Source organism: Osmerus eperlanus, chromosome 25 (genome assembly GCF_963692335.1).
Source record: "Osmerus eperlanus chromosome 25, fOsmEpe2.1, whole genome shotgun sequence".
NCBI classification, from domain to species: Eukaryota; Metazoa; Chordata; class Actinopteri; order Osmeriformes; family Osmeridae; genus Osmerus; species Osmerus eperlanus.
In genome coordinates, this window is record NC_085042.1 from 4,545,794 (window position 1) to 4,558,176 (window position 12,383).

At 41.7% G+C, this 12,383-nt stretch overlaps 2 protein-coding genes, 1 long non-coding RNA gene and 1 other non-coding gene across 6 annotated transcripts; 3 read left to right on the top strand and 1 right to left on the bottom strand.

Annotated features, from left to right (window-relative positions):
* The first annotated feature begins 486 nt into the window (after positions 1-486).
* LOC134012292 (cartilage intermediate layer protein 2-like) lies at positions 487-3,705 on the top strand. 3 transcript variants are annotated; one of them, XR_009928549.1, is made up of 10 exons: positions 487-501; positions 798-1,171; positions 1,300-1,371; positions 1,485-1,524; positions 1,684-1,704; positions 1,833-2,299; positions 2,401-2,569; positions 2,810-2,928; positions 3,050-3,218; positions 3,506-3,705. XR_009928549.1 is itself a non-coding variant. In XM_062452076.1 (7 exons), exons 3-7 carry the CDS (start codon positions 2,214-2,216, stop codon positions 3,627-3,629), a joined length of 663 nt encoding a protein of 220 aa, XP_062308060.1. In that variant the 5' UTR covers positions 1,481-1,524; positions 1,684-1,704; positions 1,833-2,213; the 3' UTR covers positions 3,630-3,705. The 3 variants fall into 3 exon arrangements, 1 of the variants encoding a protein (XP_062308060.1); XR_009928548.1 differs by having other exon boundaries at positions 1,833-2,295; XM_062452076.1 differs by lacking the exons at positions 487-501; positions 798-1,171; positions 1,300-1,371 and having other exon boundaries at positions 1,481-1,524; positions 1,833-2,295.
* Positions 3,706-7,223: 3,518 nt separating this feature from the next.
* Positions 7,224-9,266, top strand: LOC134011981 (uncharacterized). Its single transcript, XR_009928523.1, has 3 exons — positions 7,224-8,100; positions 8,297-8,439; positions 8,626-9,266. It is a non-coding gene; the product is annotated as an uncharacterized LOC134011981 (long non-coding RNA).
* LOC134012402 (U2 spliceosomal RNA) lies at positions 7,666-7,856 on the top strand. The gene has a single exon (XR_009928579.1). It is a non-coding gene; the product is annotated as a U2 spliceosomal RNA (small nuclear RNA).
* A 507-nt stretch (positions 9,267-9,773) lies between the features above and the next one.
* Positions 9,774-12,369, bottom strand: LOC134011696 (histone H2A.V). Its single transcript, XM_062451070.1, has 5 exons — positions 12,213-12,369; positions 10,999-11,076; positions 10,799-10,912; positions 10,525-10,654; positions 9,774-10,336 (listed from the first exon to the last, which is right to left on the bottom strand). Exons 1-5 carry the CDS (start codon positions 12,213-12,215, stop codon positions 10,275-10,277), a joined length of 387 nt encoding a protein of 128 aa, XP_062307054.1. The 5' UTR covers positions 12,216-12,369; the 3' UTR covers positions 9,774-10,274.
* Positions 12,370-12,383: the final 14 nt, after the last annotated feature.

A 12,383-nucleotide genomic window follows, 5' to 3' on the forward strand; every position in this document is an offset into this window, starting at 1 on the left:
TAACTAGTAATTTCCAGCAGTAACTTTAGTATTAGAGGGTGCATGCAGTTGGAACACATCGTGCAGGTCGAAGTGGAACATGGTCAGGGCAACCTTTAGTGGCCTTGACTTTGTTATGAAGCAACAAGTTGTTTTCCTCAATTCGTTTCTGTCTGAGAAATTTAGGATGTAACATTATATTCTGAAAATACTGGTGTTTAGCATTCCTTGTCAGTAGAGAGCCCTCTCCTCATATGACCTATAGATGACACTAGGCTGACGTAAACAAACTGACCTAGGCTGACCATTATCATACTAGAGGTGCAATAAATGTGTTAACCTTATCTGTGTTGAGTGAATCATGTGGTCAAGCCTAGGGTCGGTGAACTTTGTAAGTTTCCACGTGCACACGCACTCTACCGCTGGGATCGATCACCTTGACAGCTGATACTTAGGGGAGGGGGCTTCTCACCAATTTGTTGAAATGGTTTTACATGACGACTTGGGAACCAGACAAACTTTGTATTACGATCAGATTTTGTCTCCTTGCTGGCAAGCATTAAACCATTGTACTTTCTTTGAATCCGATGACTGTGTGCATTACTTAATAAAGAAATTATCCTAACAGTTTCCAACCACCATGCCAGATCTTACCCTTTTACCCCTCAATAGCTGGGCCTAGAACATTTACACAGTAATTAAAGCAAATGTAGCACATTTCCAATTCAAAGCATATCAGTCTGTCACAAGTGTGTAGTTCTAGGGTATTTTGGTCGTCACTCAAGGAACTGACTGTTTTTACGAGCCACATCACAGAGTAACCACGGGGGGTGAAGGGGGGGCCAGTGCCCCTGTCACAACAAGCTTGGACCCCCGTGTGGTTCCTATAAATGTCGATTCTGAATCATTGTTAACATTATTATCTTTTCCATGTTAATGCCTGCAATGCAGTCAAGAATACTATATTCCAACAATAATGTAACTGGCCCCTCTAAAAAGTACAACTGGCCCCAGCTTGGTCCCACAAGTTGAAATTGACTAAAAACTCCCCTGTGTTCTAGTTGTGTTTGAGTAATCAGAAGCTTGTGACCCTCTCCATTCCACACCATGACATTCACAGGTGCAATATAAAAGGGCATCTACTGACAATTCAAACACAGATAGAACAGCAGGCTCTCCTTCCCCTTGTTTGGTGAGCGGTTTTGACCATATTTGTAACAGCTTGAACGTGTACAAAATGCTTTTAAATCATGTAAATTATCTTGATATTGTGATAATAATTAGTTTAATGGCATGTGTAGAAATTATTTTCTTTCAGAGTTTCTTTCAGAGTTTTTCAACTCAATTAAGAGGTGCAGCTAAATCTTGCTGCTGGCCAACATGATCCATTTGGTACAGTATGATGTCATTGGTTTTTTTTAACCCTTTGATAACCCTGAACCAAATAGTTGACTTGAGCTACCAATAGTTGACTTGAGCTACAGGTTTCGTTATTTCTCTTTCAGCTGGTCTTTGCTTTGGTCTCAGGACTGCTTGTGAGCTCTGGTGAGTCTTTTTTATTGGAATAATCATGAATGTTAGCATTATCAGTTGTTTTAATACACTAAAAGCATGTAACGAGAAGAAACTCCAGATAATCACAATCCAGTCATGACTGATGCACATCCCGTAATGTTGTGCTTTTTCTGCATTTTTTGTTATCAGTGACCCCTAAAGACCTTAAGCGTAAGTAATATTCTCCATCCTCTCATATCATACCCTCTATATACAAATATGTTTGTTTTAGCAAGATTGATGGTGAGGTAAAGATTTATTTTATTTTTTTCGGATCTTAACGGATTCAGACGTTCCAGACGATCCAGACGATCCAGACCATCCACCCCATCCACACCATCCACCCCATCCACACCATCCACCCCATCCACACCATCCACCCCATCCACAACATCCACCCCATCCACACCATCCACCCCATCCACACCATCCACCCCATCCAGACCATCCACCCCATCCACACCATCCACACCATCCACCCCATCCACACCATCCACACCATCCAGACCATCCACATCATCCAGACCATCCACCCCATCCACAACATCCACAACATCCACCCCATCCATGCCATCCACACCATCCACATCATCCAGACCATCCAGACCCTCAAGACCATCCTATCGACCCCATAAAACCAAGTAACACTTACTTCAGCACACTTACATGGTACACTGATAATGTTAACGTGTGTCTGGTACATCAACTTTAATTGGCTTTTCTTTTGCTCGGCAGTTCCCTTGCATGATTTTACAAACATCAGTGAGTACGTCTTTTTTTTCATAACCGCTGTGGAAATGCCATGGTGTTGAATACTAGGAAACTCATTCTCTCCGATCCTCCCATCTTTTCTGTGTGGAAATGCAGAGTGCTGGACGGAGTGGTTTGACAGGGACAACCCCACTGGGTCTGGAGACTATGAGACCCTCGTGAAGCTCCGCTCAGAGAACCCTGGAAAGATCTGTCGCAATCCTGTACAGATAGAGGTCACCACTACCAGTGGAGGGACTCTCCCTACTGGGAATATTATTGCGACGTGAGTCTAGCAGGTTTTAATTTGCCTAGCGAATGAGATACATGTGTTTAGATTTCATACTTTTTTTCTCACCATCACATTAAACCATAGTCCTGAGCTGGTGAAGATGGTACTGTATCCTAGCTAGCTGGGTTAGAGTCTAAGCTTTGGATTTACTTTGGTCATTTCACCTTGATGTTATTGTAGTCACTCCTTCTAATGTATGCCTTCTGTGATTTGTGATTTGATTGATTTGTTCAGAATGGACACAATCACAGGCTTTGTCTGTAAAAATGCAGACCAGCTTCCGCACAAACCACGCTGTTTCGACTACCGTGTCCGGTTCAGCTGTCACCCACCATTTTGTGCATCATCAGGAGGTAACCGTCTTGCATTTCCGCTAGAAAATGAACACAGGATTGGGTTTGGGGTCTGTTCAGACAAGACGATTATTTGGGTTGTTTTCCAAATGTTTTCATCAACTGTGTTGGTCTTGACCAGTGTGCTGGACCAAGTGGTTTGATCGTGACGACCCTAGTGGGACAGGGGACTGGGAAACCCTTAGTAACCTCCATCAAGAGAACCCTGGAGTCATCTGTGCTCAACCCCTCTACATAGAGAGCGTCGTCGTGGGAACCAACACCCCTGCCTGGGGGCAGAATTTCCTCTAGTATGTACAACCGTTCCTTATTACACTTTAACATGTATTCCTTAAGTGCCAAGTTTAGTTTTTTATTCTGGAAGACTCATTACATTTGGTTGATTTATTCCTGTATTTTGGATTTCTTTGAGAAAAATGAAAGCGCTCTGGCCAGAAGTTTCCTTATCATAATGTTACAGAATGGAGATCAAAGATTCTCATTTAACCAAGGTTTTTACTAACAATCGTTCTCAAATGCTGTCTGAGGATGTCATGTCATGGACTGTACTGTATTGATCCTATGCGTTATTCTCCAGCTACAATCCAACCCAGGGCTTCGTCTGCCGCAATCAGGATCAGAAAGGCAAACCTTGTCTTGATTACAAAGTGAGATTTGCGTGCCCATGTGGTTGCCCATGTGGTTGCTCATCTGGTTGCTAATTCACTGTGAAGCTATATGGGTCTCAAAGTTGATAAATGGAAATCTGGACTTAATAAACAGGCTTTTTAGTTCAAACTCTTTGACCATGTTTCCTTTGTTCCATCTTCAAATCATCTGACCTTGTAATGTGCGTCAGAGCAGTGCTGTCGTTTTAAATCGTGGCAATTGTGACCAGTTGGACTGCCTTAGCATCTGAAAGAATTGCTTTCACTTGTGGAATGAAGGTATTGAGAGGTAAAGTGCTGTATCCTGGAGCAGACAACAAACACTGATCGATTCATCCATCTCCTCTCCTCTACCCCTCCATCCAGTCCACTGTGTGGCTGTGTAGGAGTCTGTGGCCACAGTGTGCATGTCTGCGTATGAGCAATATCCCTGTACAGTCACATTGTGCTACCATCAGAACATATGTCCCCTCATACTTACTCTACACACAGTTTAAGGCAATAAAGATGAGTACTATCACTTTTTTTTATTTTGATCTGTAAATATTAGATCTTCTCTTGCTCTCCTAATTCTTAAATGGTTTGTGGACTGATTATCCATGGTGGCACTCTTAATGCAAGAAACAGACTCACAGCTGGCCTCAGACATAAAACACACGGCCAAACACTATGGTAACTTGATCTTCAGAATCTAGAAGACGAAGGGAATGGCAGATCTACAGATAGTGTACATTTTTATTTGATACTTACATTGTAAAATATACAGTTTTACTTATTTGTATGCTTTTAATAAAACTGGGATCTGCTTGATCTCCATCCTAGCCATTATTTTTTTAGCAGTAGGGCTTAAGTTATTAACTTAAAGAACTTACTTGACAGCGGGATGATCTTAGTTAGGAAGTAAAGAGAAGACAGAGAGAAAAGGTAGAGGGAAAGACAGGCAGAGAGGGGGGATAGACAGGGAAAGAGGAAAGGGGGGAGATAGAGAGAGAGAGAAGGAGAGAGGGAGGGAGGCAGAGAGAGAGGAGGAGGGCAAGAGAGAGATGAGAAAGGGAGAGATGTACAGTAAGACAGACATGAGAAAAACAAATGATTCCTTACCTTTGAAGATGCAAGGCAGCCATATCTTTCATGTTGTCCCTTTGGATAGCTGAGTGAATGGACTCTGAGCTGGGATGAACTCATCACACCATATTTGCTTTGAAGGTCTACACATCCTTTGGGTAATAAAGTTGAACAGTTTGAAAATGTGTTTAAACTGGAATGTGGAAGTGAAAACTGTCATGGGATTATATACTGTAGATACATAGCACTCATAACTTTAGAGTTACATAGAGCTTTAATGTTCAGAATAAACCCCATGGGTAACTATGGGTAAGGTTACACAAAAAGGTTAATTTAAGAAAAAATACCAACTTCAAGTCTGACTTTAGTACGTTTAATCACAAAAAAAGCTAACCCAATAACATTAATGCCTGAATGAAATATCACAACTCACAGGCCTATACAATTGTCAACATTTGAAGCTGATTTAAACAACACCCAGCAGGGTAGTTGAGAGGTTATGACAGGCAAACAAAGCCGTCCCTGTTTTTCATTCACATTTCCATGGGTGATAAAACGCACACAGACACAGACAAAATCAGCCAGGTTTTGATTTCATATAGCCCGTCTTACGCTAAACTGGATGAGTGCAAAAATTATAGCAACATGGCATAGAGACTCCTCAATACTATTACATAAAAAGCTTTTTTTTTATGAAGGGGTCATGTTCAGTTGTCTATGTCCAGGTGACGTGTGCACCCCTCCCTCCCCCACTCGAGAAGTGTTGTGATTTGCATACCGAAGTGCCCCAGTCTGAGGCCAAGGGAACACTTCCAGTTTGACGCTCTGCACTTGACTACACGGTTTGAATGAGAGCTTTTTATTTCATAGTAAGCGGTAGAAATTTGGTATACATGGAATATAAGGTGTATACATATCGGAGAGTTACTTTATTTAGTTGCTGCAGCAAATCTCCTTTAACAAGTTAACGGAAGAAATGGTCTTGACCGATAACGAGGTCTGGAACGTTGGCAAGTTTGCACGGTCGATATGGATCCTTTTTGCACCAGCTTCTCGAGTTTATCCTTCGTTCACAATGGTGCCGTCTTCAAGTTGAATGAAGCTTCCACAAGGACAAGATTGTATTTTGTAGCATATGTGGCAGCACCTTGTAACATAATTATATTGTGGAGACAAAAGTTTCGAAGGATCGCCTCCATCAGATGCGAAGGCGAAGCGATGGATACTGAACAAAAGTTGGCTTGTAGCTAGCTCTAGGCTTGTTACAGTACTGTAACTGGTATTTCGTAAGAACGCCTTTGGCAAGTTTGTTTTCGAAAGTTTTAAACACTGGTGAGTAGCCTACGATTTAATTTGAATACTGTGTAAAACGACTGTTTAGTTACATTTGCATTTACTTTTCAAAAAGTTTGTTCGTCGCATTAGGTCGTGTTTAGGGCAGTGGCTCTCAACCCTGGTCCCCAGGCCCTGCATGTTTTAGATGTTTCTCTGCTCCAAAACACCTAGCTCTAATTCAAATTAATAAGTTGTTATCTAGCTGAGCAGAAACCTGGTAACGAGTCGATCAGTAAATTTGATCAGGTGTGTTGGACCAGGGAAACATGCAGGACAGTGGGGCGTGAGAACTAGGAGGGTTGAAGACCACTCTGGGCTAGGGCTTAACATGTTGGAATTTCAGCAGGCCAACACTAGTTTGCTAGCCTGTGTAGTTGTGACCTAGCAAGATGCGAGAACAAATTATGAGTTGAACCAGCCCAGGTTCTTATGATTGTTAGTAGTCCACAGTACATGCCATGAAGTGTGGTTATTGTGAAAGCACAGGTCATTTATATTGCTATGCGCTACTCCTGCTAGGAGCGGAGCGGAGCGGAGCGTTGCAAGTTGGATTTTCTCAACTTTATGTAAATGAGGAGCGTGAAAACGCTAGCGTTGGCCAATCGGATTGTTTTCTTGTTTCTTGTAACGTAGCAACTGTTCGTCATGGTAAACATTTCTAGGTTTGACAATTTCAAGATGGAGGAGAAACTTTTCGTATGTGTCTGCACACCCAGTTCTGTTCGGAACAAAGTTACTAATGTGACGAGTCTGAATTTAAAGATTACATTAAACTAATAATGCATGGTGCATGGTTGCCGATGTCGTCATTGTTCCTAGTGTGTTTTTATAGCCTACTTTTAAATGTAGTCGTCACATTACGTGACTGTTCTGTGCCACTGCTAGCTCGCTAGCCCAGCCTACAAACGACTGGTTGAGTGACCGGTGGCGTAACATGTATTCTACTGTAATCTTGCACTAGTAAAATCTTGCACTTACATAAATGTTGTGTAAAAGTGGTATTTTGATCGATATTGTGAGTACATGAACCCAAATCTGCACGCTTGGCCATGACTACAACAGTGACCTTAGAGAACTACAACTCTGTATTAACTTGTCTAACACGCCCCCGAGCGTGGTGTACTGTGGGAAGGCAAGCGATGCAGAGCGTTAAAAAACGCTGCAGTGTGAACGCACTGCACAGGCAGTTTAAGATGTTAGAGACCAGAGGTCAATTTCATGCAGACGGAGAAAAGTTTTACCACTAGATGACGACATTGATGCATATTTTGCTCTTTAGGCGATGTAATTGTAGGTTCATTGGACTTTGTTGACTTTTACAAATGTGGCCTAATTGAATTGGCCTATTTCAGAATGTGAAGAAACTTAACACTTTGACCTTTTTGTTATTCCTTTGGTGTGTTTTTTAATATACGTGATAAGACGACGTACTAATGTTTTCGTTTATTTTATTTTCCATTGGAAGGGGGTTGTCATGTGACCAGGAAGTTGATCCTACTAGTTGGAAACTAACGTAGGCTACTAAATTGTTAGTTTGAAACGTTTGCATACGCCATTATCAATGATACTCGTGTTTAAATGTAATGCTTTTTATTTTGTGAAATTTGTTTTTTTTAATCAAATACTGTTCCAACTGTGAGCTGGTTTGACATGGACGAGAACGACACCATCCAGTTTTCAGCAGAACAGTATCGCTTCTCGGCCTTTTGGCTAAGATCAAGTGTAGTATCTGTTCTTATCAGTTTAATATCTGATACGTCCCCTACCCGGGGACCATATATTAAATTGATTTTTGGAACAGGGAGATGGAATAGGGGCTTGCTCCGTCCACTCCACGCATCGACCTGGTATTGCAGTACATCCAGGAACGGTGCACTCCCCACCCGGGGAAACAAAGGTGTCGAAAGAAATAATTTCTCATCTTGTCATGAGCACTTGCTAACGTGCAGAAATGTTGTATCATTTTACCTTTGTTATTTAATCCATTAGATAGCAAAAACGTATATCTGTTTGTGTACAGCTGCAACATGTGATGGAGTGTTTGTCACTATCCAGGGGGAAATGCAGGGTGACTGATTGGGCTTCCAGTGTCTGGGGAAAGAAGTTAAACAAACTGGTATTTAAGGTATTCAAAAAATAAACATTGGCACTTGAATGAGCATATCTTTCTAATGCTATTAACCAGGGCAAGTTACTAATAATGGGATTATGAGCACCACAATGCTCAAATGTATAGTATTGTTTCTAACAACACATACTTTGTGCATCTGTGTTTCATCCTCACAAGTTAAACCAACACAATTATCCCATTGTCCACCCAGGGCTGGATCAAAGTCTGTAACGCTGTTGGGCCCTGCACACGACAGCACCCACGTACAGGATTTTAAGGACGGGTTGTTCGGCCAGCCAGAACCTTGCCATGTCTCCATGGCACATTCTCTTGTTCCCACTGAACTCCTCACAGGTCAGCACAAATGAAACATATTTGGGAGTGCTTTTTTCCAAGCCTCCCCAGGCAGCTTTTTCACCACTGAAAACATGTAATGTTTGCTTACTGTGATCCCCTCTGTTAGATTCTATTTATATGTAATTTATCTTATTCACTTTACAACCAAAAATGTGAAAATGTAAGTCCAATTTAAACCACCAGATCAGCCAAGACCGGTAAAAGAGCAGGAACAGAACCATCAGCCAGTTCCAGTTTGACAGCTGACAAGTCATAATGCTTTATGATTTACTGGTTTGTATACACAGCAGTGTAAATCCATCATAAAACTGTGACTGGTAATGTTTCATCAGTGTGTGGAAATTGAGAAAAAGTATCATTTTGCAATGTTCTCATTGTTTTAGAGTGGAAAAACACCCCAAGTCTGGTGTAAGCTGCTAATGTTTTCAAAGAGACCTGAGACTGGAAACCCACCTTATCTCTGGGTTCCAGGTGGCTGAGCGGTTAGGGAATATGGCTAGTAATCTTAAGGTTGCCAGTTCGATTCCCGGCCGTGCCAAATGACGTTGTGGGCAAGGCACTTCACCCTACTTGCCTCGGGGGAATGTCCCTGTACTTACTGTAAGTCGCTCTGGATATAAGCGTCTGCTAAATGACTAAATGTAAATCTCAAGATGAATATGCGAGAGACTGAGGACACTTTTGGATGTCTATAAAGCAAGATATGAGTGTACTCTTGATGGGAAGCTATGCAATCAAATATAAATCAATTAAACAGCTGAGAATGTTGTAATATAGTATGCCATATCTGGATGTGTATTTTGTGCTTGCTGATCTCAAAATTGCTTTATCAGCTGAATAAAAAGAAATTTCTATCTCAATCTCCCATGATTCTTAACAGAATTGGCAGTCTCCAAATACATTTCACCAAAGGACCCTTTCGGTAGAACAGGTTGCACTTCCCAAACGCATAATACAAGTGCCCCCTGCTGGTGAAGTATCAATTATGTAGCCAGACACCATCTCCATGTAACTAAAAATGAAACTTGATATCCAAACAAAAGTTACAATACTTTAATCTCATGAAATGTATCTACTCAAATACATATGGCCAAAAATGAGTTGTCTATGAAGACACAAACCACATATTGCCTGCACCATTTTGCATCATGCTCCATTCTCTTCACTCTCCCTTGAAAGCTCATTGATGGCAGTTGTCCTTAGCAGACCTCTCCATGTGGTGCTGGAGGGGCATAAACTTGCACATGTAATGTTACCAAGTCTTCCTTTATCAGAACAATACCACAGCGCCTGCTTCATGTGGGGGATTTAATTACTCTTGACAAAAATACTAATAGCACACAAAAGCAGTTTATTAGGCTGTCCTGAGTAGTAGTACTGACTTGTAAGACAGTATATATCTCTATCCATAAGATCTGGAAAAGGAACTCACATTGTGTCACCAGAAAGTGGAGATTATGCATGAAAAAGACCACAAACACTTCAGATTTTTATAAAAAAAAATGGTTTAACAATTCCATTTTTATCAGTATAAAACATTTCTGATTCCCCAGCCAATCAAACAAATCCACCATCACAATTTGACAAATTATGATTTCCCTGACATACAATCTAAAATAACATACAAATGTTTTTAGTAGTTTTTGGTGTCCTGTCTAGGACATTTTTTCTCTAGTTAGGGGAAATATTACAATAACACAAAACCTAGCATTCGCTCTGTTAGCTATAATATTAATAACAATAAAAAAAAAAAAGAAAAAAACTAAAGAAAAAAAAACTCCTGGTCTGGTCCAAGACTCAACAAGCCTTCATGGTCCTGCTGAACGTGGTGACTACGCAGTCTTCTGCTGCCCCTTCTTCCCGATCAGGGACTTGTGAATGTGTGGGATTACACCTGCAGACAACAGTAAACGGTTAAGACGAGAATGTAATTTCATCAAGTTTCACACGAGTGATATAAAAAATAAAAAAAATGGGGGGGGGGGGGGGGGGTCTCTGAGAAGACAAGGATGTTTAACATGTAATCCCGAGCTCTGAACTGGTAAGCAGATAAGCGTCATAAGGGATAGTGTGTGAACTCACCGCCTCCTGCAATGGTGGCCTTGATGAGAGAGTCCAACTCCTCGTCACCGCGGATGGCGAGTTGCAAGTGACGGGGTGTGATACGTTTCACCTTCAGATCTTTGGAGGCATTGCCCGCCAACTCTAGCACCTGGCAACCAGCAGAGCAACACAATCAACATTTTTGTTTCACTGGATTTCAATTCATTGCGATTATGTAACATCACGCATAAGTGTACATGTATAAACAGCATGGTCTGTATGAATGTATTAGAGAGTCAGAGCTCAGCCTCACCTCAGCGGTGAGGTACTCGAGGATGGCAGCGCTGTACACTGCTGCTGTGGCTCCCACACGGCCGTGGCTGGTGGTGCGGGTCTTCAGGTGCCTGTGGATACGGCCCACTGGGAACTGGAGGGGAAACACAGGACTGGGTTAGGGAGGGGTGGGCGGTTTTCGAGTGGAATAATTGTCTGCCCCTGATCCTTCATTCTCACCTGCAGTCCAGCCCTCTGGGAACGTGAGACAGCTTTTGCCTTGGCTTTGCCACTGTCCTTACCTGCTTTACCTCCAGCCTGAAAGTAGAGCATGTAAACATTTAGTAAACAAGGGACTGGACCAACTTGTTCATCATTGCATGGACCCACTTGTATCACATTTACAAGGGTAAAATAATCAAATACACCCGAGTTGCGCACATTAGAGAAAGACGCGCTAGTTTCCATTGGCTTAAACCCGTCATTTCAAAAGCACAAAAGCATTCAAACGTTTCTGTTCACCTTTCCCGCCAATCTGCCGTCACTGCTTACTGCAGCAGCTGATTTTATCACGCCATGGACTCGAAAACAACAAATTAATGGCAAACATACTGGTGTGATCCAAACTAAGGATACCATCTTCACCTGCGTGTTTGGACAGTATTATCCACTGAAACGCAAGGCAAAAAGTTCTGGCACAATGACGATTTTCTTGGCTTTGGAAGCCAAGTACAATACTATTTGACCATCGTGGCTTAGTTAGTGAAGCTAATCAAGTACGTTTTCAGGGGGTTTAGGTTGGTTATCGGTGAACTCTGAAAACCTTCCTGGTATTTCTATTATGGACAAATGCATGTTCATTTTGTTGAGTCAGAGTTAACCGCACAAGCACATCAATTAAATAAGGTGTCCTGTTGGGATTCTTACCTACAGAAAACGCATGTGTTGGACATACTTTCAATTTAAATCTAGCGTATCACTCATTGTTGGTTAGGTCGGATATTCGAGCGTCGCGGCAGAACTCAACTAGACTGGTTACCATAGTTTACAACTAAATTGAACACCGTAAGCTAGTTAGCCCGCCTTTAAATCAGTGTACCAAACAAGCTATTCCGTTTACCCGCTAAATTTGAGACACGGTAAAGATAGCTAGTTATCGTTCCCTGAGCGCAAGACATTTCCATTCACACCCACCATGATATTAAACGCATACTTAGTCATTTCTCAAACATGAGCATTACTGTTAAACAACATTTATTTAAAATAGCAAGTAGGCCTTATGGCAAAACTTGCTAGTTAGCTAATGTTAGCCAGCCGATTTAGCAAGCTAGGTAGCATCTAGCAAGCTACATTTTTTTGGTGCCAAAAGCAAGCTGAAAATGTGAGACATTCGCGCACAGAACACAAACATTTAAACTGAAATAGCTATTATAGAACACACAAGATTATCTTACCATTTCAGCGTCCTGTTACTCGACTGTGGAACTGATGAGATCTCAAATAATTTCGGCTCCCAACGGAGAGTAACAATAAACCCTTTGGCAAATCTTTGCTCATTGCGACCCCTCGCGAGTGGACATTAACCAATAGAAATGACTGTTGTTACTTCGAATATTTTGGCTAGC

What these genes read in the sequence shown, in the direction of transcription:
- LOC134012292 (XM_062452076.1), top strand. Translation starts at nt 2,214, where the DNA reads ATGTTAACGTGTGTCTGGTACATCAACTTTAATTGGCTTTTCTTTTGC. An exon ending in GCATGATTTTACAAACATCA is followed by an intron (nt 2,296 to 2,400) that starts GTGAGTACGTCT and finishes GTGGAAATGCAG; the next exon opens with AGTGCTGGACGGAGTGGTTT. An exon ending in ACTGGGAATATTATTGCGAC is followed by an intron (nt 2,570 to 2,809) that starts GTGAGTCTAGCA and finishes TGATTTGTTCAG; the next exon opens with AATGGACACAATCACAGGCT.
- LOC134011696 (XM_062451070.1), bottom strand. An exon ending in CCCAGAGGGCTGGACTGCAG is followed by an intron (nt 10,913 to 10,998) that starts GTGAGAATGAAG and finishes TTTCCCCTCCAG; the next exon opens with TTCCCAGTGGGCCGTATCCA. An exon ending in GGCCACCATTGCAGGAGGCG is followed by an intron (nt 10,337 to 10,524) that starts GTGAGTTCACAC and finishes TGTTGTCTGCAG; the next exon opens with GTGTAATCCCACACATTCAC.